The sequence below is a fragment of the Somniosus microcephalus genome, chromosome 10 (genome assembly GCF_052327205.1).
Source record: "Somniosus microcephalus isolate GS21.2 chromosome 10, FLI_Smic_1.0, whole genome shotgun sequence".
NCBI classification, from domain to species: domain Eukaryota; kingdom Metazoa; phylum Chordata; class Chondrichthyes; order Squaliformes; family Somniosidae; genus Somniosus; species Somniosus microcephalus.
In genome coordinates this window covers 171,362,247-171,387,849 of record NC_140996.1, presented here as the reverse complement: position 1 = coordinate 171,387,849, position 25,603 = coordinate 171,362,247, and the positions used below count along the sequence as shown (strand labels likewise).

The 25,603-nt window shown below is 48.9% G+C and overlaps 1 protein-coding gene across 1 annotated transcript in view; it reads left to right on the top strand.

The window, feature by feature from the left end:
* The window catches only part of lats2 (large tumor suppressor kinase 2), a 72,188-nt gene that overhangs the window by 25,181 nt on the left and 21,404 nt on the right, over positions 1-25,603 (top strand). The window contains exons 3-4 of the mRNA XM_085999170.1: positions 20,447-20,579; positions 22,623-24,238. Of these exons, the coding sequence (XP_085855296.1) occupies positions 20,447-20,579; positions 22,623-24,238 (1,749 nt within the window). The remainder of the gene's footprint in view (positions 1-20,446; positions 20,580-22,622; positions 24,239-25,603) is intronic.

The window sequence follows — 25,603 nt, the reverse complement described above, 5'->3', positions numbered from 1 at the left end:
AACTGAATTTGCGGCGATCGCGGTGCAAATTCCAGTGCCCAGGCGAACTTTGCGCCGCTTGGGCGCCTCAGGCCAATTTCTAGGCCCTATATGCATACATGCCTAGTAGGATGAAAATCCTATTTTTGTCACAGTAACGACTGTCCAAATTAAAAGATATTTCCTAAAGATGAAATTTACAATATAATGGTCGGGAATTTTCTCAGAGCTGCTCCCGCTCCAGCACTGTAACTTCAGCAGAAGTGCGGCGGAAACCCTGTTTATGGTGGCAAAGCGGGAGCACCTCCGAGGAAATTCACAGTCAATGTTTTAAAAACACAGATTTGTAAAATCAAAACATGTTTTTGAGAAAAATTGTGTATAATGTTGGGTAATCAATATTCTGCGAATGTGATCCTGTCAGAACCAGAATAAATTGTTGAGCATAGCATTTGGTTGGGTAAGCAGGACTGAGTATAAAGAAATGCGTTCAGCTAGATGCCAGCCCCTGGAAACTTGCTTTATAGCAGTATCCGGACTGTAGAGTAAGAATTGTGTATTCTCTAGGCCATGTGGATTAATTAGTGTGATAATTGCTGGAAATTGCCAATAGAAAGTTCATACATATGTTATGATTTGGAATGCAGTGCCTGAAAGGGTGGTGGAAGCAGATTCAATAATAACTTTCAAATTGGATAAATACTTGAAGTGAAAAAATTTGCAGGGCTATAGGGAAAGAGCAGAGGAGTGGGACTAATTGGATAGCTCTTTCAGAGAGCCGGCACAGGCACAATGGGCCGAATGGCCTTCTGTGCTGTATCATTCTATGATTCTATGATATAGGTCTTCTAAGCTTATCATTTACTTCTGCAACTTTTTTTTACTATCAGCCGTTGAATCTTGGAAGACTGCTGCACCTATTCTCAACTCTCAATCATATAAAATAAATAATATTTATACAAACTAATTTTGCATTGTCTTGAGTATTGTTTTTGTGAGGTGATCAAACAGAAACCAATCCAGGCTGCAATATATATCTGTGAGCTACATAACTGCAATTCTCTTGGAATGTTCGCAGCTATTGCAGAACAGGAAAATGTGTAAATAAATCCAAGGCTAGAATGTAAGTACGACAGCTGGAATTCTCAGGTCCTGTGAAACAGCCAAGAGCATTTAGAACTCTTGCTCTGGTGTGATGTACGTCTCAGTTTGGATGGTGCTTTTAAAAGTTCTAGAAAAGTGTCATTTCACTTTGTTTTAAAGGCGTGCGCTTCCTGTTTTTTCCACAGCCACAACCAGAGCCTCCAATGCCTGGTCGCTGAACCGGCAAGCTCTCTCCCTGGGCCTCTAAACAGCCATGATATTCCTGGTTGAAGAATTGCCCCTCCTTGCAGGCCCAGATCAAAAGCAGCAATGATCAGGGTGAGGCTGTGCAGCATGATTGAACTTCCCATTTTAAGAACTGGAAGGCGCCAGTCTGTCTAAGACTAGGTAATTGACAGCGCCTGAGCTTGAGTAGCGCTCTGAGGTAGCGCCCCGTTCCCCGACGTTAGCGCCCTAAGAGAGGTGTGTAGCGCTTGATTTAGCGCTCCAGTTACCTCCAGAGGTGCCGGAGATGAATTTCGCGGTCGCTGGTGCTGATATACGCCGGGCGCTAAAGTTTGCGGCCGGCCGATGTTAGCATCCCAAAATGGTCGATACCAAAGTTTTCCTCCCGGAGTCTTAACATATTTGCCCTGGAAATGGCATCTTACTACATTTAATATATATATATAAAAAACTGCCATGGGGAGTCCAGACCAAGTGCATTCTTCAGGTCAAGTGGGGATAGAGGGATAAGTAGAACTGGAGTCCAGAGGCGGGAGATAGAAGACAGTGTGGGGAATGGGAAGATAGAGCAGGGTTAGAGGCCAGAGGGAAGGAAGAGAGGAAAGATGTAGCTTAGTATGAGGCAAAAGGTGAGTAGATGTCCAGTGAGGTTGGGGGGGAGGAAGAGAATCAAAGGACCACCAGATAATGCTGCAATGGTGCTGAAGCCCAGGGAAGGAGCTGCATTGCTGCAACCAGTGACAGCAGAACAGTAAGTCCAGCTAGAGTGGAGCTGGGGGAGGAGATGCAGTTTGGGAGGAAGGATAGTGGTAGAATGAGGAGGGAGGGAGGAGGAGGAGGGGGGAGGGAGAGGGTCAGGGAGAGGGAGATGTTATTGAGGGAAACGTGTGTTTACTTTTTGGAATTTAATTTTAAATATATATCTGTGTATCAAAGTGCTGAATATGAATATGATAGGGTGGAGGGGAAATCATAGAACCATATAAATTTACGGCACAGAAGGAGGCCATTCAGACCATCATATCTGTGCCAGACAAAAAAGAGCTATCCAGTCTAATCCCACTTTTCAGCTTTTGTTCCGTAGTCTTGTAGGCTACGACACTTTAAGTGCATATCCAAGTACTTTTTAAATGCGGTGAGGGTTTCTGCCTGTACCACCCTTTCACTCGGTGATTTGGTAATCTGTTTCAGAGGGTGATGACTGTGAAGAGAAATACTTCCTAACATCTTCCTTAACTCTTTGGGATAGGAGAACTTTAAACTTTTTTTAAAAGAGTACTTGCATAGAGGGGTATACTTTATACTGAAAATATCCTTCCCTTTACTTTCCTTCCCATTTATACACACTTATATGCTTTCTTGTGGAAAGATAATTGTGGGTACAGTCCACAAGCAATGTGTAGTAACCAGGTACAGTAAAACATGTTGAGAGGTAAAATATATTCACAAATGTAAATTTTCAATGGGCTGTATTTTGTTGTCCATATCCTATCTTGCACCTAGTCCCATTCACCCATCACCCATAACCTTGCTGAGCTACACGAGCTCCTGGTCCCCCAATACTTCAGCTTTTAAATTCTGATTCTTATGTTTAAATCCCTTCATGGTAGCCTGAGAGTTTGTGAGACCACCAGAAAATCTTTGCATCCACACACATTAAGAGGCTTTGAGCTACAGTTATGGTATTCCCAATGAGCATTCCTTTGATATTTTAGCTATTTTGATGCAGGAGAAGGAAGAGCAGTACAGAATGGAGAAAGGGAGGGTGAGCTAGCATTTGAGGAGGAAATGCTCCATAAGATAGTACCCCCTTCCAAAGAATTTGCAGGCCATTCAGATCTTACAAAGTTCTTAGTGAAGAGCTCTGTGTTAAAGGAGTATGCTTCACCAGAGAGGCTATAGAAGACCTGAGCCACCTTCTGCACGAAGACCTGCAGCCAGGATCATCTGCCTGGACAGCTCTGCCTGTGGTAGTACTATGTTACTCAACTTTTATGCCACCGGCTTATTTCAAGCAGTCACGGGGAACCCAGGGCGGAGTCCAGACTTGCATTCGTCAAATTGTTGACACCATTTTAGGAAAGCAGGGAAGTTCATTCAGTTTGACAGGAAAGCAGCAGCACAATAGAACCATACAGCTTTAACAAGTTGCTGGGTTCTACAAGGTGCAGGGTGCAACAGATGGCACATACCTACATTGTGAGCTCCTGTAGTAAACCTTCTAAACTTTCTGAATAGAAAAGGCTTGCACTTGCTGAATGTACAGAGCCTGTGTGATCAGAGGCAAAGAATTCTGTATGTCAATGTCAGATTTGCTGGAAGTTGCCATGTTACATTACTCCTCAGGAATTCGGCCCTCCCTGATCTCTTCAGGGAAAAAAATCTGAAGTAACCAGAAGTTTTTGTGGGTGACAAAGCATACACCCTGCAGCCATGGATCATGACCCTGCAGCTGAAGAGTGCTATGACGAGGCACATGCTTCTGCAGGTTGTAACTGAGAGAACAGTTAGGGGTCTTTTGCTGCCTTGTTAGATCTGGTGGAGCCCTATAATATGCTCCCAAGCAGGTATCCTACGCCCAACACATCATGCAACATATAGTCAGTGAATCCCTGAATCCAATGTGCATTGAGAAGGAGGACTTGTGCAGCATATCATGTTAGAGGGTTAACTGTACTGGTCATAGGCTGAGTTTGTTATACACTGTGCTCAGAATAATAGTTCTGGCACCAGAGGGGGCTTTTGCTGCTAAACTAATGGCTACTGGAATGTTTTTGGTCAGGAGACTGGTGTGTTTTATTTATTGCTTGGCTGGGAATTTGGGGAGCCCACAAGACTTGCAGCTGCTATCCAATGAAATGGTTGCATCTGTGAAATGTCGTGATGGTCAGCCATGTGCAAACTATGTGAATAATTCTCATAAATACCCTCCAAATGCATAGAAACCTGACCCTGGGATAATTCATCCTGCTCTTTGCTGTTCTTGCCTTTAGGTGACATAAAATGCTTCATTAGGAGACTGTGGAATGCCTGGTTAACTAACTGAGTAGTTTATGAAGTATAGTCAGCACTACAACACCGGGGGTTGTTTGTGGAGGTATGCACAGCTGTTGCACAATCATGTAGGCTATGGATTACTAATAGATTGACAAATGAACTGTATAAATTTGCTGTTTTATCCTATTCATGGTAGGGTGAGGTTTCAAAATATTTAAATGTATTTATTTTAATAAAGTTAATTCTTGCACTAACATCATATTTGTGACAAGAAAGGGGGGCAGGTGACTGACTATGCTTTGGGACCCCATGATCACCCACTAGGCGGCGCTCAAGAGTTGCCTGGGATGAAGCTCCCTTTGCTTAACAAACTGGGATGAATCTCTGCTACTCAGCATCTTCCCAAGTGGCACATGTGAATTTGGGAATTCTTTCTGCATATATAAAATCAGGGGCAAAAATCTTACTGTGACACAGTGGGACCAATTTTTCCTCACTTGGAACCTGTTTCTGAAGAAAAGGGCCCCCTTTACGCTTGACGCACATTTCCAAAGGCATCCCCTGGCATGTGAACAATGTGGGAGTGATGTCATTATGCCTCCTGTATCATGTCCAGGATTTCTGCCAGGCAGATGGCTCCAGAGAAGATTGCCCAGAGTAAGTGGGTGTGTTACAGGTCGAAAAGGGGCTCGCGAAAAATAGTTTTTTATGGGCCAGCAAGGAGGAGCAGTGGTGTTTTTGACAGCAGCCGTAATGCCCAGAGGCTGGTGGGAATTTGCATTAGTCTAGGCCTTTTAATCCTGAAGCAACACATAACTTCCCTCCCCCAATCTGGGGCGCCTGCCCATTCACAGGCAGTATTCCCACCTGGGTGAAGACCAGCCCACGCAAATGAGCTGAACCTGGAAATTAATTTACAAGAACAATATTAATTTCATGAACAGCATATAAACAGAAATAGATAACATTCATAAAACATAAGTCACTCTTGATCAGCCTGGAGTGACCTTTAAGACCATGGGCAAGCATTATAGCCTCAATCTTTTGAGTCTCCATCCAAGATGCTGAGCCTCAATGGCAGCAGGCACAGTTTGGAAAATTGGCAGTCGACCTTGCATAATAATTTTAACACTGTTGCCTACTATTTCAAAAAGGCAATTTGGAGTGATAAAATGAGGCCACACTGATTGTATTATTTGAAGGAGAAGAAACACTGGGGAATGTCTCTTAGGAGAATAGGGCTATCCTCTGCATTCATGGCCACTGACCCCACTGAGAAACTCTCTAGCAGCAGAGGAACACCTTGGCCTGGATGTCTCGGCATCTGTTTGCTGTTCCTTGGCAGCTACTTCCACCTTTAAGGAAAATGTGCTATGTAGCTTTGGCAAAATGATAGTGTGCTAAAGGGCAATGGTTATGTACAGTGCTTCGAATGGTACCTCCGAGAGGGTGCAGCAGGTCCTAACTTAGGTTTGTGCCATGCTTGATAAGTCCCATGAAAAATTAAAGCCTATAATTACCTTTACATTCTTTCTGATAGCATCAAACTTCTTCCTCATTTGGAACTATATTAATTCAGTGGGTGATCTCCATCCATGTTGTTTGCAGCAGAATTTTACTAGAGGGTGGCCTTCAGCCCCAAATAGGACCACCTGACTTTGGTGTACTTCCTACAGCAGGATTTACAACAATTCTACATTAAATCATTTGAGACAGTGGGTTTTTAATTATTTAGAGTGTCTGTTGTCCTGTTACAGCAGTCAGCAGGTAACTTCTGCAATCTGCTGGGGCAATTCTAAGAGCCTGTGATGCATTTTTAAATAACTGAAACAGAGAGCCTGCCATTTAAATAAATTGTGGGGGAACTGAGTGCTGAGTGGGTTACACTAGCCCATCACCTCTGGTGCCTTGGTTCAAATCCAGCCAAGACTGATGACATAAAGATTCCTCTGTGTGGTAGCTAAAGTTCCGATATGAAATTAGTTTGGTCAGTTTCAGAATAGCACAGAAATTATCCCTAATTTAGCACTTTGACTTTCTCTCAGTGAGGTCATAGGGTGGTTAGTGGGAGAAGTGGAAAGATGCCATGCTGATACCGTGGGGGCTGCTTCATTCCCCAGCACTAATGACAAATACAAAATTCACAAAAGAAAGTCATAAAGGAATTACAGAACCTATCAGATTTTGTTTCAATTGCCCATGAAAATAATATCTTTAGGGAAAATACTTTTGTAATGAAATTGTACATTAATAATTCAATATTGCAGCTAGTAAACCATTAATGTATTTGTTTTTATTTACACAATTGCACCTTTGAAAAAGATTATCAATAGTTGTACAAAGTAGAATTTTTTTTACTCGGGTACAGATAAGTGGTAACTTTATGCGTATGTTGCCAGGAATATGTTTTGGTATAAATCTAATCAACAGACGTCACTAGCTGCAGCTGAATACACAGAGGGAAAATGGAGTGCAAAATATACACAGAAGTACAGAAGGTTTGGCTTCGTACCAGTTTCTTTTCTACACAAACACAGTACTTTTGCTGAATTGCCTTGTATTCAACTGAATGTGGAATGTACTACAGTATTGAGATAGGAGATGAGGCTGGAGTATGTTTACTAATTCTCAGGCAAAAGTGTGTGCAGTTCAACAATATTTTGGTGGATCTTAATTAAACTTATAGTGAACTGCTGCAACTCCTGCAAAAGAAAATTTAATAATAGAAAAATAATCTGCCGGGGTGTCTGCTAATGTTCCTGCTCCTTATTGTTGTCCGGTGACCTGCTGTAAATGGCTGTTCATTGAATTTGGGTAGGGGTAAGATTGGACTTTGGTGAGGTACTGGAGGACTGGTTGTGGAACTTTACCCCAGCATGAGTTAGCATCTTCATCAGAGGAGGAAATCTGGATGACAAAAAGGACAATTTAAAATTAATCTTGTCACATTTTTTGTAAGTTTTATGATTTCTGTTCCACTATTTAAGAATTATGACTTCACACCATTACCTGGCCAAGTGGGCAGACAAACTCTAGTACGATAGCAAAATACTGCAGATGTTGGAAATCCGAAATAACAACAGAAAATGCTGGAAAAACTCAGCAAGTCGGGCAACATCCGTGGAGAGAAATTTGAGTTGACGTTTCGGGTTTGACCCTTCTTCAAAACTGGAGAGAAAAGGAACTAGATCGAAGGCAGGGCTGCGATCGGACACACCTGGCAGCTATCTTTTGCCCTGCCAGTACACTTTACACCTAATCACAGCCTATTACCATCTCGTCTAGCTTCTAATCTCTTTTACTTCTTTTGGTTCTTTTATTCTTTTGTCCGATCGCAGCCCTGCCTTCGATCTAGTTCCTTTTCTCTCCAGTTTTGAAGAAGGGTCAAACCCGAAACGTCAACTCAAATTTCTCTCCACGGATGTTGCCCGACTTGCTGAGTTTTTCCAGCATTTTCTGTTGTTATTTGGGCAGACAAACTGTTTACTCCCAGGTTTCTGCCAGTGCTATTTTTTAACCAGCATGTAGGAGGAGTTCAAGAGTGAAGCAGTCGACAAGTTTCTGGTACAATTTCTTAGCACACCAACTTGCTGTACAGTACTTCTTTAAACTGTGTTGTTACAAAAGCTTATCGCCATAATAGTCTGTTCCAGACCATGAAAAACAGTGTTCAAAACAATCATCTTTGTTACACATCTGTGGGATCAGGTAAAACCAAAAAATCTATTGTCAAAGTAAAGGTGCAGTCAACTGCCTACAAATATGAACACTGACACCAAATGTAGAAAACAGAAACTTTACTTCAACAATTCACTTCAGATTTGAATAACAGTTAACTGGAATAATTATGAATCAGGTGTGATGGGTGGCCTCAAGTAGCTCTCGGCCCGGCCTACAGACTGCAGCATCTCGACGTAGGCCGGGCTAGTCTGGCTCAATTGGCTCTGTGACACTTAACAAGGCAATTGGCTGAGTGGGTGGCAGGAAGCAGGCATTTTGTCATCCTAGGAGAGAACAGCGGGTGCCTCTCATGGAGCCACGGCCACTCTCCTGGGACTGCGCCTCAGCACTCCTACAGCTCTGCACAAGAACAGAGTGCAGGAGTGAAGTGATGCTATGGAAACCTCTTGCAACACTGGCCCCTACAGCCAAGGTGGCGGCTGTCAGAGCTGTCACCAGAGGCTCCATCTGTCATGTTCATGGAGCTGACCACTCGCTCCATGCTTGACGGAATGGTCTCCATGCTCTGTGCGCAGCCCTGATGCAAGTTAGAGCTAGATTCCTCCATGCTCTCAGCCATTGTCTGCGAGCTCGCGGAAAGGCTGCCCAGTGTACCTAGCATTTCCTGTTGTATGCCCAAAAGCCTTCTTTGATAGTCTGGGCACCTGAAGTCAGTATCTGAGTCTCATGCAGCAGAACTAGTATGTGATCTCGCCCTATGGCGAGCTGGCACCTGTAGCGTCCTATACCTCTGCCCTAGCGCCCGCATACTTGTGCCTGGTGATTCACCGTGTGAAGACCCCTCCTCTAGCTTACCCAAAAGTACGTGTGGTGTCAGTCTCTGAGCTGGTGCTTGCTAGGGTCAGATCGAGTGATGCTGCATCTTCCTTTAGTGTCCAAAAATCTATCGATCTCAGTCTTGAATATACTGTTCTTACCTTGACAACTCTGCTGAGGTCATTACATTTTTTGGGGCATTTCATCCATGTCTTGGGAGCTAAGCTCCTGGCATTAACTTCCTCTGCAACCTCTTCCTACTGGGGGGTGGAGGTGTTGCCTGGAGGGCTTTCTCAATCTAGCCTCCTCCTGGACCAAGACCTCCAAAGCAGCATCGGAGAACCTGGGGGCCTGATCTGCAGGTCTTTTAGCAATTTCTCTCCCTACAAGCATTCCCTGCTATCTGCAAGCCAGAGTGCGCCTCCCCATTAAGAGGTGTAGGCTGCCTTAAGTGTCGTCAAAGATGTCCGATTTCCTGCCCCCCTCCCCAAATAGTCGTGCAGCCAATAAGCAGACCGCGTGCTTGACCCATGATAATGAGCTTCCAGCACCAATCTTACATTCTCCCTGTGCCCATGTGAACAGGCGCGCGCCCTGTCCTCTGCGCCCATTCTCCCTGTGAACAGGCGCGCGCCCTGTCCTCTGTGCGCCCAATCTCCCTGTGCCCCTGTGAACAGGCGCGCTCCCTGTCCTCTGTGCGCCCAATCTCCCTGTGCCCCTGTGAACAGGCACGCGCCCTGTCCTCTGTGCGCCCAATCTCCCTGTGCCCCTGTGAACAGGCGCGCGCCCTGTCCTCTGTGCGCCCAATCTCCCTGTGCCCCTGTGAACAGGCGCGCGCCCTGTCCTCTGTGCGCCCAATCTCCCTGTGCCCCTGTGAACAGGCGCGCGCCCTGTCCTCTGTGCGCCCAATCTCCCTGTGCCCGTGTGAACAGGCGCGCGCCCTGTCCTCTGTGCGCCCATTCTCCCTGTGCCCGTGTGAACAGGCGCGCGCCCTGTCCTCTGTGCGCCCATTCTCCCTGTGCCCGCGTGAACAGGCGCGCGCCCTGTCCTCTGTGCGCCCATTCTCCCTGTGCCCGCGTGAATAGGCGCGCGCCCTGTCCCCTGTGCGCCCATTCTCCCTGTGCTCGTGTGCACAGGCGCGCGCCCTGTCCCCTGTGCGCCCATTCTCCCTGTGCCCGTGTGCACAGGCGCGCGCCCTGTCCCCTGTGCGCCCAATCTCCCTGTGCCCGTGTGAACAGGCGCGCGCCCTGTCCCCTGTGCGCCCAATCTCCCTGTGCCCGTGTGAACAGGCGCGCGCCCTGTCCCCTGTGCGCCCAATCTCCCTGTGCCCGTGCGAACAGGCGCGCGCCCTGTCCCCTGTGCGCCCATTCTCCCTGTGCCCGTGCGAACAGGCGCGCGCCCTGTCCTCTGTGCGCCCATTCTCCCTGTGCCCATGTGAACAGGCGCGCGCCCTGTCCTCTGTGCGCCCATTCTCCCTGTGCCCCTGTGAACAGGCGCGCGCCCTGTCCTCTGTGCGCCCATTCTCCCTGTGCCCATGCGAACAGGCGCGCGCCCTGTCCTCTGTGCGCCCATTCTCCCTGTGCCCGTGTGAACAGGCGCGCGCCCTGTCCTCTGTGCGCCCATTCTCCCTGTGCCCGTGTGAACAGGCGCGCGCCCTGTCCTCTGTGCGCCCATTCTCCCTGTGCCCGTGTGAACAGGCGCGCGCCCTGTCCCCTGTGCGCCCAATCTCCCTGTGCCCGTGTGAACAGGCGCGCGCCCTGTCCCCTGTGCGCCCAATCTCCCTGTGCCCGTGTGAACAGGCGCGCGCCCTGTCCCCTGTGCGCCCAATCTCCCTGTGCCCGTGCGAACAGGCGCGCGCCCTGTCCCCTGTGCGCCCATTCTCCCTGTGCCCGTGCGAACAGGCGCGCGCCCTGTCCTCTGTGCGCCCATTCTCCCTGTGCCCATGTGAACAGGCGCGCGCCCTGTCCTCTGTGCGCCCATTCTCCCTGTGCCCCTGTGAACAGGCGCGCGCCCTGTCCTCTGTGCGCCCATTCTCCCTGTGCCCATGCGAACAGGCGCGCGCCCTGTCCTCTGTGCGCCCATTCTCCCTGTGCCCGTGTGAACAGGCGCGCGCCCTGTCCTCTGTGCGCCCATTCTCCCTGTGCCCGTGTGAACAGGCGCGCGCCCTGTCCTCTGTGCGCCCATTCTCCCTGTGCCCGTGTGAACAGGCGCGCGCCCTGTCCTCTGTGCGCCCATTCTCCCTGTGCCCGTGTGAACAGGCGCGCGCCCTGTCCTCTGTGCGCCCATTCTCCCTGTGCCCGCGTGAACAGGCGCGCGCCCTGTCCTCTGTGCGCCCATTCTCCCTGTGCCCGCGTGAACAGGCGCGCGCCCTGTCCTCTGTGCGCCCATTCTCCCTGTGCCCGCGTGAACAGGCGCGCGCCCTGTCCTCTGTGCGCCCATTCTCCCTGTGCCCGCGTGAACAGGCGCGCGCCCTGTCCTCTGTGCGCCCATTCTCCCTGTGCCCGCGTGAACAGGCGCGCGCCCTGTCCTCTGTGCGCCCATTCTCCCTGTGCCCGCGCGAACAGGCGCGCGCCCTGTCCTCTGTGCGCCCATTCTCCCTGTGCCCGCGCGAACAGGCGCGCGCCCTGTCCTCTGTGCGCCCATTCTCCCTGTGCCCATGCGAACAGGCGCGCGCCCTGTCCTCTGTGCGCCCATTCTCCCTGTGCCCCTGCGAACAGGCGCGCGCCCTGTCCTCTGTGCGCCCATTCTCCCTGTGCCCCTGCGAACAGGCGCGCGCCCTGTCCTCTGTGCGCCCATTCTCCCTGTGCCCATGCGAACAGGCGCGCGCCCTGTCCTCTGTGCGCCCATTCTCCCTGTGCCCCTGTGAACAGGCGCGCGCCCTGTCCTCTGTGCGCCCATTCTCCCTGTGCCCCTGTGAACAGGCGCGCGCCCTGTCCTCTGTGCGCCCATTCTCCCTGTGCCCCTGTGAACAGGCGCGCGCCCTGTCCTCTGTGCGCCCATTCTCCCTGTGCCCCTGTGAACAGGCGCGCGCCCTGTCCTCTGTGCGCCCATTCTCCCTGTGCCCATGTGAACAGGCGCGCGCCCTGTCCTCTGTGCGCCCATTGTCCCTGTGCCCCTGTGAACAGGCGCGCGCCCTGTCCTCTGTGCGCCCATTCTCCCTGTGCCCCTGTGAACAGGCGCGCGCCCTGTCCTCTGTGCGCCCATTCTCCCTGTGCCCCTGTGAACAGGCGCGCTCCCTGTCCTCTGTGCGCCCATTCTCCCTGTGCCCCTGTGAACAGGTGCGCGCCCTGTCCTCTGTGCGCCCATTCGTGGGCGCGATCAAATTTCTAGACCAGAGTTCAAATGACTGTAAAAGTTGGAATTTGAATGGAGGATGTAAAAAAAACTGCAAATGATGAAATCTGGAAAAAACACAGAAAATGCTGGAAATGCACTGTTTGAAACAGAAAAGATAGGTTAGTGTTTTGGTTCTAAGTTTTCATCAGAACTCATTGTTTTAAAAAGGGAGTCCAATGTTCTATTGTTACTGGAAGATAAAACCCTTTCAAATATACCATATTAAACCTTACTAGAAAGTTACTTAATAGCAATAAGCTCTGTTGAGCAATTAGCAATAAAAATCTTTTGCATTTTTGGTTAAACACACCATCCAGCAACTTTCTCCTTAACCTGTACCAGAGTCCTATTGCATTATACACGCATGCCAAACAGAAATGATCACTCAATTAATCCTAAAAATCAAAGTGAAGCCCTCAGTTGATATCTATCGGCTTCAGAACTGACCTAATTAGTGACAGAGATAAAATGCATCTCCCATGAAAGAATATTATTCATGATCACATTCTTAATCTTGCATACTTTCAAGTCCATGCTGGTATTGATGTTACTTGCATCTCAGATCCATATCATTAATCAAGCAGATACAGAAATCAATATGTTCCCCATTGGCTTAGTGAGTTTATGCAGTGAGCAGGTGAGCCATACAGACCAGGAAGGAGCCAGGCTCAACTCCTGTGTGAGTTAACTGATCCAAAGAGCATGCAATAGGCCCGCAATAATTACCTTCCGGGCTCCTGGGTTAGGGAGGGAAGGAAAAATGCCTGCCAGTGCGCCAACTGCTAATCTCTTATCATTGTTGGAAGTGTATGTGTGTGGAGAGGATCAGGCTCAGCTCTGATGCCCCCATGGTTGAATACTCACGCATCAATAATAACGATTTGGGTGAGGTATTGGCGAGCTCCTAGTGCTCAGGGAACTGTACTTCAGCAAAGAGTCACAGCTTCGAGAAGGGCAGGGGAGAAAATTGGCAACGAAAAAAGAATCAATGGATTAAATATTGTCAGAATATGTAAATTAGCCCTTGTGGGTTTATTGGGGCTAATGAATGCCACATATTCATTTTATATTATTTTCTGATTAACCTCTTTGACACTGAGTGCAAGGTACAGGAATTTGCAAATAAAATTCCACAATTCCCAGTGAACTTGCAACCTTTTGTCCTGTAGCTTACTCAATAAATCACCAACTATAATCACACAACAGAAACATGAGAAAGTGCTAATCCTATACTTAAAGGTGAAAGTGAAGTGACATCTTCATTTATCTCTGTGACAGATTGTTGTGACTAGCAGTTTCCGAATAGTTTGTTAGCTATCAAATAAAAGATATATACATAATATATTATCATTGCAAAATATTCATTCTCAAGTGGGAATTGACTTAATTCAGGAATACTATACCGCCAAGCTTGCAGTGTGTACTTGCGGCCTTCTGTTGCTTTATGACTAGTCACCAAAGATGTAAGGCTAGATTTTCTGACTGTTTTCAGCTGAAAGGATACAACAAACCCTGAGCTGGGGCCAGTTCTACTTGGTGAAGTAGTAAGACTGACCCAACCAAGGGTTTGTTGTAATCTTCACCTATTCTTTCTTCTCATCCTATTCTCTCATTCGATCACTGATGATGATATATTGAAGCACTTTATCAAAAGGCCCCCTCTGTGGCCTCTTGCCCCAGGATTTTTCTGCATTCTTTGGGGATGAGGAAACTCCCGGCCTGGGAGTCTACACCCTGGCCATGCTCTCTTACACTGGTGTTCTTGTTTGTGTGCCTGGAGGCTCCATCATAAACAAGGCCCACTGGAAATAGCCAAGGAAGGCTGGGACCCAGCCTATCCACCCGGGCCTAATTTATGGCTCTTTTGCCGGACACATAGCAGGAGCACACTGGAAGGATCTGTGGATTTTCAGGGCCTATTTAATTATGTCCAGTCCATAACACTAACTTCTGCTTCTTGGAAATGTACGCTAGCAAAAGTCAGCATCTCAGGGAAAGGGCAGGAAAATGGAATTAGACTGGATAGCTTCACTTAAGAGCTAATCGCTTACAGACGCAGCAGGCTGAACAGCCTCCTTCTGAGCTGTAATCTCAACAATTCTGTGCTCTTTAGAAGAGCTGGTGAGAAACAAGGATGAAAGTTGAAAAAAAACAAGTTTAAACATTGTGGCCTAGAAATTCAGTCTGGACACTTTTGGGGCGCTAAAGTCGGGCGCTCGCTAAAGTTAGCGCCCGCCAGAAAGTGTAGGCCACATCGCCGAAATTCAGTAGAGTTGGCCCTAAGTTTGGCCGAGCGCTGAAACTGGCGTTGAAATGCTGTGTTCCGGCGCTAAGCCGGCGATGCGGCCTAATAACGCCGAAGCCGGGCGCAGCGCAGGTGTGGTCATGTTTTGATTGACAGCAGACACCCTGACGCCGGCCAGCTCTTAAAGGGGGAAGGGTCAACTTTGACTGCTGCCACGCCCTGCATACTGGAGCCCTGCAGCTAGGCCTCAGCACTACTGGTGTGCCAAAATAGCGCCTGGAGCAATGGAGAGGGCCCGTGAGCGAGCGCAGCGCTTCTCAGAGCAGGCTCTGAGTGTGCTCATTCATGGTGTGGAGAAGAGAAGAGAGATCCTGTGCCCGGACAGTGGCAGGAAGGCTCCCAGGAGCCAGTACAGGAGAGCCTGGGGCAAAATCGCCCGCAGGGTGTCATCCACCTGTGATGTCCCCAGGAGTGCGGACCAATGCCGCAAGAAGTTCAACGACCTCACTCGGATGGTCAAGGTGAGTACCCTTTCCAGTGTCCCCCTCATCCTTGCATGTGCACCTCACATTATGGGCAAAGGGACCTCAAAGGCCTAATGGGCAGCCCTCCTCCCGCAGCAATGGCACTTGCATGTTCATCAATAGCACTTTCTGCACTTAACACACTGGCCAAGCTATTCGACCATGGGAGGCAGTGCACCCAGCAACAGGGCACCACACTGGCCAAGCTATTCCACCATGGGAGGCAGTGCACCCAGCAACAGGGCACCACACTGGCCAAGCTATTCCACCATGGGAGGCAGTGCACCCAGCAACAGGGCACCACACTGGCCAAGCTATTCGACCATGGGAGGCAGTGCACACAGCGACAGGGCACCACACTGTACTTAGAGGCCGTCCTTTCTCTTGCAGGCCAAGCTGGCGAGCAATGTAAGGAGCCAGGCTGTCACTGGTGGAGGCCGTCCCAAGTACCAGGCGCTCACTGATCTGGAGGAGAGCGTGGCACGACTCATGCGTGGCCGGGTGACTGGCCCTGTCGCGATCGGCAAGGCGGACCCTGTACTGGTACCCACTGGTAAGGACATGACCGGTTGCACCTCTCTCGTTGCCCTCGCGCTTCAGATCTACATCCTTTCCCACTGACCGACAAATGCGCATAATGCACCACTCAGGCCTCCCTCGCTGACGGCCTGTCCTCACTCTAAAGCTACTCTTGTGCCTTCCTGCTTTCAGCTGGTGAGGAGGAGGTGGTCCCTGAAGCGCAGAGAGCCAGGCCCTTGGAGGAGGAGGACGTTGAGGACCAGGAGGAAGGCGGCACATCGGGGGAACCCTCCTCCGCGCCAGGGGATGGCAATGGAGGGGAGACGTCTGGCCTGCAGGAGAGCCAGGGGGAGGTGTTGGAGGGGAGGGCCGAAGCTGGTCCCAGTAGGGTGGATGCACGCGGGAAGTGTCCGGCAGCACGCCAGCCTTCTCCCCAGAGGGGGGAGGTGTTGGAGGGGAGGGCCGAAGCTGGTCCCAGTAGGATGGACGCACGCGGGAAGGCTCCGGCAGCACGCCGGCCTTCTGCCCAGAGGGGGGAGGTGTTGGAGGGGAGGGCACAACCTGGCCCAAGTGGGGTCGACGCACGCGGGAAGGGTCGGCCAGCTCGGCGGCCTTCTCCCCGGAGGGAGAGTCCGCCCTCCAGTCCGGACACGGTCCTCGCCCAGGAGGTGCGCGTCCTCGATGAGATGTCGGCGGCGTCTGAGCGGCGCCACCAAGAGTTCATGGGGGTGGTCGAACAGATGCCTCACGCCATTGAGTCCCTGGCTCAGAGTGTGGTGGCTTTCGGGGAATCACAGGCCAGGGGGTTCGAACAACTCACGGCAGCGCACGACAGGGGTGTCCAGCAACTGGCCGCAGCACACGACAGGGGTGTGCAGCAACTCGCGGCAGCGCAGGACGCGGGTGTGCAGCAACTGGCGGCAGCGCAGGACGCGGGTGTGCAGCAACTGGCGGCAGCGCAGGACGCGACTCACGAGATGAGTGGTGCCGTCCACACACTGGCAGAGCTGATGCGGGCACATACCAGGGCAGTTCGGGCACTCACTTCTGCCACACTCGCTGTGGCACGGAGGCATCGCCATGGCACCCGCCGCCCTGCTGCAGCACAGCGGTCTGGCCTCCCCCAGATTGCTGCGCTTGCTACACTGCCAGCCCGGCCGAGTGCCAGTGTCTCTGGCGAGCAGCGCGCACCTGCCATCAGCCAGCTTGCCCCCAATGGTGCTGCCGACACTGCCACTCCCCCAGCCAAGGTGCGACGAGCTGCTGCTAAGACTGATGCTGCCCAGCCACAGCTGCAGCAGTCAGCAGGCGGCCCCTCCCGGGCCAGGCCTCGTCTAGGCCGACCCCCAAGGGCATCTGCCGACACGCTTTGTGGCCCTCATGAGCCTTCCCCCAGTCTCGCCACACCCGCAGGGCCCAGGTTGAGGCGGAGCAGCAGGTCGGCCAGGGGCCGGAGAAGCCTGTCTAAGGACTCGCCCTCTCGGCACACCCATTAGAGTGTGGTGAGAGCGGTTTCTTTTATATTGGGGGGCTTGTGTTGTGGGGGGCATTATTTTGTTAAGGCCGAGGATCAAGGCATTTTTTGTTCTCATGGGGGTGTCTCTGTTGTTGGGGGGGGCTTATTTTTGTAAGGCCGCTGTTGAAGGCCTTTTGGATGGGCAAGTTTTGTTAGTCCTCCCCAGGTTTTGGGAGTGACAGATGTTTTTGACTGTTTTTTGGGGGTCTTGTCTGTTTTTCTGTTTCATGTGGGAAGGGCCCTGAGTTTGTGAAATAAAGCTTTTGATTTATTCAGCATGTCCAGGTGTCATGTTTGAAGTGGTTGTTGCGTTAACCGGCTGAGGGCTTGCGGAGCGGCTGCCTCAGGTGCGTTCATTGCCACAGGCCATTCCCTGACAGGGGGCCTAGAAGTGTCGATCAGTAAGCCCCCGGCAGACGGCCCTTGGCCCTTGTCGCTCCCTCCTGGGCTGGTCCTCCTCCTCCTCCTGCTCGTCCTCCTGAGGTGGTGGTGCAATGCCAGGTGGCAGTGCCTGAGTCCTGCGGATAGCCAGGTTGTGCAGCATGCAGCACACGACGACGAACTGGGAGACTCTATCCGGCGAATACTGAAGAGATCCTCCGGAACGATCCAGGCAGCGGAACCGTTGCTTGAGGACGCCTATCGTTTGCTCGATGATGTTCCTTGTGGCTTGATGGCTTTCGTTGTATGCCTCCTCCGCTGGGGTCCTGGGCGCGCGGAGCGGGGTCATGAGCCATGTACACAAAGGGTAGCCCTTGTCCCCGATAAGCCATCCCCTTGGTGGAGGCTGTGCCTCGAACATGTCAGCCACAGTAGTCTGGCGCAGGATAAATGCATCGTGGCTGCTTCCTGGGAAGCGGGCATTGACAGCTAGGATGCGCTGCCTGTGGTCACACACCAGCTGTACATTTAGGGAATGGTAGCCCTTCCGGTTGCGGTAATCCTCGGCATTGTGGATAGGTGCCCGCATAGCCACATGCGTGCAGTCAATGGCGCCCTGCACCATGGGGAAGCCCGCGATCCTGCCAAATCCGACTGCACGCTGCTCCTGCCTCTGTTGGGTCATGGGGAAGGTGATGAATTGGTGTCTCCTCGCGTAAAGTGCATCGGTGACCTGCCGGATGCAGCGATGCGCGGCGAACTGGGAGATGTTCGCTATGTCCGCAGCAGCGGCTTGGAAGGAGCCGCTTGCATAAAAGTTCAGAGCCACCGTGACCTTCACTTCCACCGAGAGAGACGTCCTGCACATCAGCTGTGGATGCAGATCTGTGTGAAGCAGCTGGCAGATCTCTGCAACCACCTCCCTTCTGAAGCGCAGCCTCTTCACACAATGCGCCGCAGTCATGGTGAGATAGGACACCTGCTGCCGGTATTGCCTGAGTGGGTAAGGCCTACGTTGCCGACGCCTGATGGCCCCTCTGCGTCTAGGCATGGCTGGCCCTCTCTCACAGCGTCTGCGAGCCCTTCGCACATAATGCTGCAACTGAGGGTTGGCCCCCCATACAGCCCCCATAATAAAGTTGAGAACAGATAAATCACAATGAATCAAATGTCAATGCCAAAAATACCTCTCCTATGTTGTATCAGTAACCTCTGTCCCTTGGTCTCTGACCAGAAATCCAAAGCAGTAAAGTCATTGCAGCAAAATGGCTGGGCTTTATAGGTCAGTGTAAGTGCCCTTTAATTTGCGCTCCCCGAGGCCCACAGGGCCTCTTTTGCGTTCCACCTCACAGTTCTTAGCAGCGCCACGCCCACATTGGGCGGGCGCCACTGAATTTCCGGTTTGGGGCGCACAAACAGCGTTGCGCAACGATATGACGTCATAAGCTGCGCGCGCACCTGAGCGGGCGCAAACACTTTGCGCCAGCGCTAAATGTCAACTGAATTTGGGCGTCGGCGCAGATCGGACTGCGTTCAGGCGCTAAGTGTCTAGCGCCAGAAATATAGCCCTTTTATGGCGTTAGCGGCTGGCGCAACCCACTGAATTTCTAGGCCTGTGACTCTGAGAGACAGTTTTCTGATGCAAATGTCACTATTTGCAATGTTACGGAGTGTTCTACATATCTGTGTCACAAGTCTGCTGATGTGCAGCATTTTGGGGAAAATTCTAACAGGAGTGTGAGTTGCATTGATGATGTGATCATTCAATCAAAATGTACTTGTTTCCCTTCCTTTCCTGAAGGTGGTGACTCGTGGTGCAGTATAATTCCACAGGCAGGGGTTATGCTTCAGAATCACATTATGTGAACATAAAACTTAATATGAGTGGTTAAAAATAACAGTCGCCACATTTTTAGCTGCAAGAGGAGCAAAAATGCATCCTTTCACTGTCCTGTTGTAGGTACATTTATTCTTAAAAAAATCAAACCGCTACACTTGGCTTACATTAATGGGGACTGTACTGGCAGTTGACCTGGCCCTCCAGGATCTACAGCGGAGGGAGCGGAGGCAACGAGAAAGAGTGGAACATGTGGGCAGAGGGAAGAGGAGGGCTCTCAACAGGAGGCCTTACCATCCGAGGGTATTCCGACAGCACTTCTCCTACCTCCAATTAAGCGAGGAGCAGTGTATTAGAAGATTCCGCTTCCACAAGAAGCTGGTCACAGAACTCTTCCATCTCCTGCAACCAGACCTGGAGCTCAAATCAGGGTGACCTCGGCTCTCTCAGTGGCAGTCAAGGTCATTGTTGCCCTCAATTTCTTCGTCAGTGGATCCTTCCAGTCTGCAACAGGAGACATAGCTAACATTTCGCAGTTCACTGTCCTTCACTGCATCCGGGAGATCACAGAGGCGCTCTACTGTAGGAGAAGGAACTACATTTCCTTCACATCATTCACCCCTGTGCTCGCTGACTTACATTGGCTCCCGGTTAAGCAACGCCTCGATTTCAAAATTCTTATCCTTGTTTTCAAATCCCTCCGTGGCCCCCCCCCCCTGCCCCCCCCCCCCCCCCCCCATCTCTGTAATCTCCTTCAGCCCCACAATCCCCTAAGATATCTGTGCTCCTCTAATTCTGCCCTCTTGAGGATCCCTGATTATAATTGCTCAACCATTGGTGGCCGTGCCTTCTGTTGCCTCGGCCCTAAGCTCTGGAATTCCCTGCCTAAACCTCCCAGACTCTCTTTCCTCCTTTAAGACGCTCCTTAAAACCTAACTCTTTGACCAAGCTTTTGGTCACCTGCCCTAATTTCTCCTTATGTGGCTCAGTGTCAAATTTATTTTTGTCTTATAATACTCCTGTGAAGCGCCTTGGGACGTTTTACTATGTTAAAGGCACTATATAAATACAAGTTGTTGTTGTTGTGTCTTGTAGGAGAGTTTACCAAACCAGGAACTAAAACCTGGAGTCAGTGAGAGGAGAAAGTAGAGGTCCTGCAGCAGCTGAAAGTGTTACTTGCCTAGCCACTTTGTTATGTAAATGATTCCTGAACACAGCTACTATTTGTCACCTCAATCTGAAAGTTATTATTTTATTTCTACATTTTAAATTGTTTTTGTTTTTAGGAAATGGCAATCCGAGCTCTCAAGCAGACTGGTAGCAGAAGCATAGAAGCAGCTCTGGACTACATAAGCAAGATGGGCTATCTGGACCCGAGAACTGAACAGATCGTAAGGGTTATTAAGCAAACATCACCAGGTAAACCCACAGCATCAATTCAAACAAATAAACTTAACACTGATTTGTAAAAAGTTGCATTCAATTTTTTTAATTGATGAGTTCTGGGGGTTACATTAGGCAAGACTTTCTACTCCATATCCACCAGTGGGTGGATCTGGGGCAAATATGGACGGGAAATCCAGGGAGCCAATCTGCTGGTGGCCCGTTAATTATCACCACTTATTGGGATTTTCTACCAGAAGTAATTGCTCTACCAAACAGCAAGCACAGGTATGCTGGGCCACTGTAGCAAAGTTGGATGCAAGGAACACCAGCGTGCTTCTAATGTGCAGTGTTGCTATGGCAGGCAAGATGGGATTTAAAAGTCCCCCCACTGGAGTGCAATCAAAACTTATCTGCGATATGTATTGACAGCATTTTGACATTTTTGTGAGTGATTTGTCACACGCAGATAGTAAAATGTAGCTACACTTTCAGTAGTTTACGATACATAGAGGTAGAAATAGCCTTTGGGATGTGGCTGCATTTTGTATCATTACTTGGATTCTCAGCCATCTGTTATCTTCTGTAACAAGCTGAGAGCACTTGAGGTATCGCATAATAAATTGTGACAGGAAAGCCCCAGGTTTGATTCTCAGTTTATGCTGAGTTAGCTAACTGCCACTGGGGTGGTTGTAGCGATGTTAGAGTAGGCTTCAGTGCCCTTGGGCTACGGCGAGGAAATATGACTTAGGTTGCCAATCCTCATCGATATCCAGCAACCCTGGTGGACGTGCCTGTGTAGACTTTGGGTGAGGACCAGATCAGGCTTGATTAAGATGCCCCACACAGCTGAATAACCTGCCAATTCTTTTGTCAAGACACAAAGATGAATAATGGCCACTTGGACAAAGTGCCAGAAGGAAGTTGGCTCCGTGGACCTGTAACCCAACAAGGAGTCAATACCTTAAAGGAGAGGAGGGGACGCAAGAAAATTGGCAAGAGGGAACTAAAAAATTAAATAAATAATCTTGAGAGCCACATTCTAGCAGTTATGGGGTTTTGGATGAATATTCATAAAGTATGTTATACCCGTGGGATTTTTTGCTTCCAAGGTTTTCTGTTTGTGTTTGTCCATTTTGGAATTTGTGGGCAGATTTTCGACTTCAGTGCCTGGGATTAAGAACTTGTCAAAAATTCAGGAACAAGCTTGTCAGTCTTCCAAGCTGCTCACAATTTTCCATTAATCAATTTTAATGGAATGAAAATCGTGAGCACCTTGTCCTGAATTTCTGATAAACATTTCCGCCCTGCCAAGCTCCTGCGCCCAGATGCTGAAGAGCTGTAAAATGTTGCTGCATGGCACCATGTCATATGGCGCCCTGACAAGATTGATACTAAGCCAGGGTTTGCTACTAAAATGTACAATTTTCTCACAAGAGTGTTTTACGGGAAAAAATACAATTTATTTTACTGGATTATAAATTTTATATTTAACTTTGCCTCGTATAGATTCTTTCCTACTTTCTACACCTTTCCTTGGCTGACTTGCTCTTAGGCCTCTCACTTTGCTGTTTTACAGTTATAGGATATATATGAGAATGGCTCGGGTTAACATACATACATATCTATATATGCACACACACAGTTCTAGCAGGGGTCACTGAATAGCAATCAGAATTGGAACTCCTGCCCAATTTTTTAATTCCCTATCCTGAGAGTGCCTAAGCCAATTATAGCAACCCTACTGCTGCTCCCGCTGGGATAACACTGGGAATTAAATCTGGGACCTTCCTGCTATGCATCACTCAGCTACTCACTGAAGAAACTCACTGAACCATCAGAGGAGTCTATGGGGGCTAATTTCGGTTGATTTGCGCCTCCCGTTAGCGCTCTAAAAGGGGGCGCTACCCAATTTTTACCCCTATTACTTTTAAGGCATTAAGCATCTTAGGGTCGTACATACTAGCAACTTGATTTTTTATTTAGCCATTTTCCTGCCTTTGATAACAGCTGTAATTTTTTTAATTACTGCAAGAAATGGATTGTGATAATAATGTCATCCCATTTGTTTATTTTAAGGAAAAGGTATTGGACCACATCCTCTTGATCGTAGGCCAAGTTTCGAAGGATCAAATGACTCTTTGTCCACCTATCACCAGATGGGCAATCCAATGTATGAAGTAGCAGATTCTGGAGCCGAGAGTGGAAATATACATAGTGAAATATCACGGCAATATGCAAATACACCCAATATGAACTTTTTAGTTGCTACTGGACAAGCTATGACTGTCAGCACTCCAGGGCAGAGGTGTTCCCCCATAGGACCTCACTCTGCAATTGGTGGACAGAATCCTCCATCTAATGCTATATTCCCATCCACAACCTGTGATATTAAACATCAACAAAAAACATATTCAGCCAAAGGAGAGACAGGCCAACCTCTTCAAATGATTAATTACACTCTCTCAAATCACAGCAGCCAACCAATCACATTGCAAGGCCCTCAAGGGCCAAACAATCCACATTATATGAGGCAGCATTTAATGGCTCAAGGAGAAAACAGCGTCTCCTTAGGTTATGCTGTCCAAAGAAGCTCATCTTTCCAAAACAAGATGCAACAAGAGGGAAATTATGGAAACCTTCAGAATAAAAGCCCTGTTACTCAAGGCATTCCTGGCCACACCTTCCAACAGCCTTCAACAGTTCTATACTTGCCACAGTCACATCATAGACAACAGAGTCCCACATCTCCTCAAATACAAATGTTGTCAAGCCTAGCTCCACCATTTGGAAATGACTTTTCAGAACTTACCCCAAACATGATGACACCCTCAAGAAATAGCCTGAACATGGACATTTTTGATATTAACCCTTCCCAGGTGCAACATTGGCAAGTACCTTCTCCATCAAGGAGGGATTCCTTGCAGAGCACTGGACTAGAAACATTGCCAAGACCAGCTGGCCATCTTAGGCCTGATGCCCAAATTCCAAACCGAACCAATTCATTCAACAATCAACTGCAGACATCACCATCAGTGAGACAAGTTCAGACTAGCAAAACGGAATCCTCCCTAAACACCACCAACACTATTACAGCAGTAACTTCAGCCCCTATTCTCCAACCAGTGAAGAGCATTAGAGTTCCAAGGCCCGAGCCTCAGACAGCAGTGGCACCTTCACATCCAGCATGGTTACAGACTCAGGGTGCGGATAACAATGACATAATGGACCAAAAACCATTGGCAGTAGGTGGAGCTGCAGCTTATGTCCTTGAGCCTGATGATTACACTATGAAAGAGCGTAGATGTCCTCCACCACCATATCCGAAACATTTGTTACTTCAGAACAGTGCAGAGCAATTTGATACTAACTGTTTATGCATGGGTGTGGAGCAAGGTATTCGTGGTGTTCACAGTTTGACATGCAATAAAACTGAGGATAGCAACAATGAGAAAAGTGATAAAAATAGCAAGCCTAACAAATCAGAGAAGATGGGAAGGGACAAAAAACGCATTCAAACATCGCCTGTACCAGTTCGCAAAAATAGCAAAGATGAAGAGAAGAGGGAATCGAGAATTAAAAGTTACTCCCCTTTTGCTTTTAAGTTCTTCATGGAACAACATGTGGAAAACATCATGAAAACATACCAGCAAAAATTAAACAGAAGATTGCAGTTGGAGCAAGAGATGTCAAAGGTATTGATTTTTAACATTATGTGAAATTATGACTGGTCTGAACTATTCAACTATTTAATGCATGTACTTTACTCAAACTAAGTCTGTTCTTTGAAGTACAGATTTCAAGAGTATAGTTTCAAAGGTAGCATGCTACACCATGGAGTGATTGGAAGCACTTTCGAGTCCCCACTCCACTCAGTTCCTATCTCAGATGTATCATTTTGGATTAAGGTAATTAATTGAGGCCTATAATATGCTCACAGGAAAATTCAGCAAGAAATTTGTCCCTAGGCTGCGCTTGCACAGCTACTTTTGGCCGCTTCAAAACACTGATGGAGGTCTGACAGCTGATCATTCTCTTGGCACCAGTTGATGTGTAGCTTATGAGACAATGTCAATCATTTGCATGAAAGCCTAATTTTGCAAATGTGGCAGAAACAGTGGTGAGCTGGCCCATGGCATTATCTCACCTGCAGCTGCAGCTAAGCAGGTGAACCATGTTGAATTTTGCGACAAGAGTCTCTTCTTCCCTAATTTGATTAAACTATTGGCAAATGAAAAGCTCGTTCAGAGAGCTTGCCCTGTAGTGCACGTGGAAGGAAAGCATAAAATCTGTCAAGGCAGCAGAGTTCTTCAAGGGCTGCAGCTTGTCATAAAAGGGGAATTGGCAGTGGGGACTGAAAAGTGGACTAATTGTTCACAGTGGCACAGAGGAGAGATTTGGGCAATGCTGGTCCCTTTGCTGAAGCGTTGGAGGTGGAGGTGGCAGCTGCAGGAAGGGTACCCAAAGAAGAGTGGGACAGTTTGGGGCTGAAGTCCACCCTCCTATAAATGTAATAGAAAACACTTTTGCCTGTACTGAAACTATTCTCCTTTTAAGATGTCAGCTATATTTTTCTTCCCTCCTTTTAAGATCTATCCCATGTATCTGTAATTCTCCTCGTGCAATATCAGGCAGGAGGCTTGTTCCCAGGACTTTCCCATTGCCATTCTGTAACTGGCGATTGGACAAACAGGAGATTACTCATAACTGTCTTGATTGGGATTTTCCTTTCTTCTCCCGAAGGCAGCGGCTTATGCTGGGGGGTATGTTTTCACAGGGCCCTCCAGTACCTGACTCAGTTTGCCATTCTTCCTACACAAGCAGTGTAAGTCTACTTAGACAATGAGTAGTAGCGTGCTATTCAACTATGAGGGCATCAATTTAAATCCCGCAGCATCTTAAAGGGACAGGCATCATGATTTTTGAAATTTGGAAGAGAGTAAGCTTGTAATCAAAATATGCCATGAAAGAGTATAAGTGAGTGCCCTGATTTTTTGATGGGGCTTAGAAATTCTACTGGAAGAAGTGAGGTAGAGCAGGAGGACAGTCTTTAGCAGTGA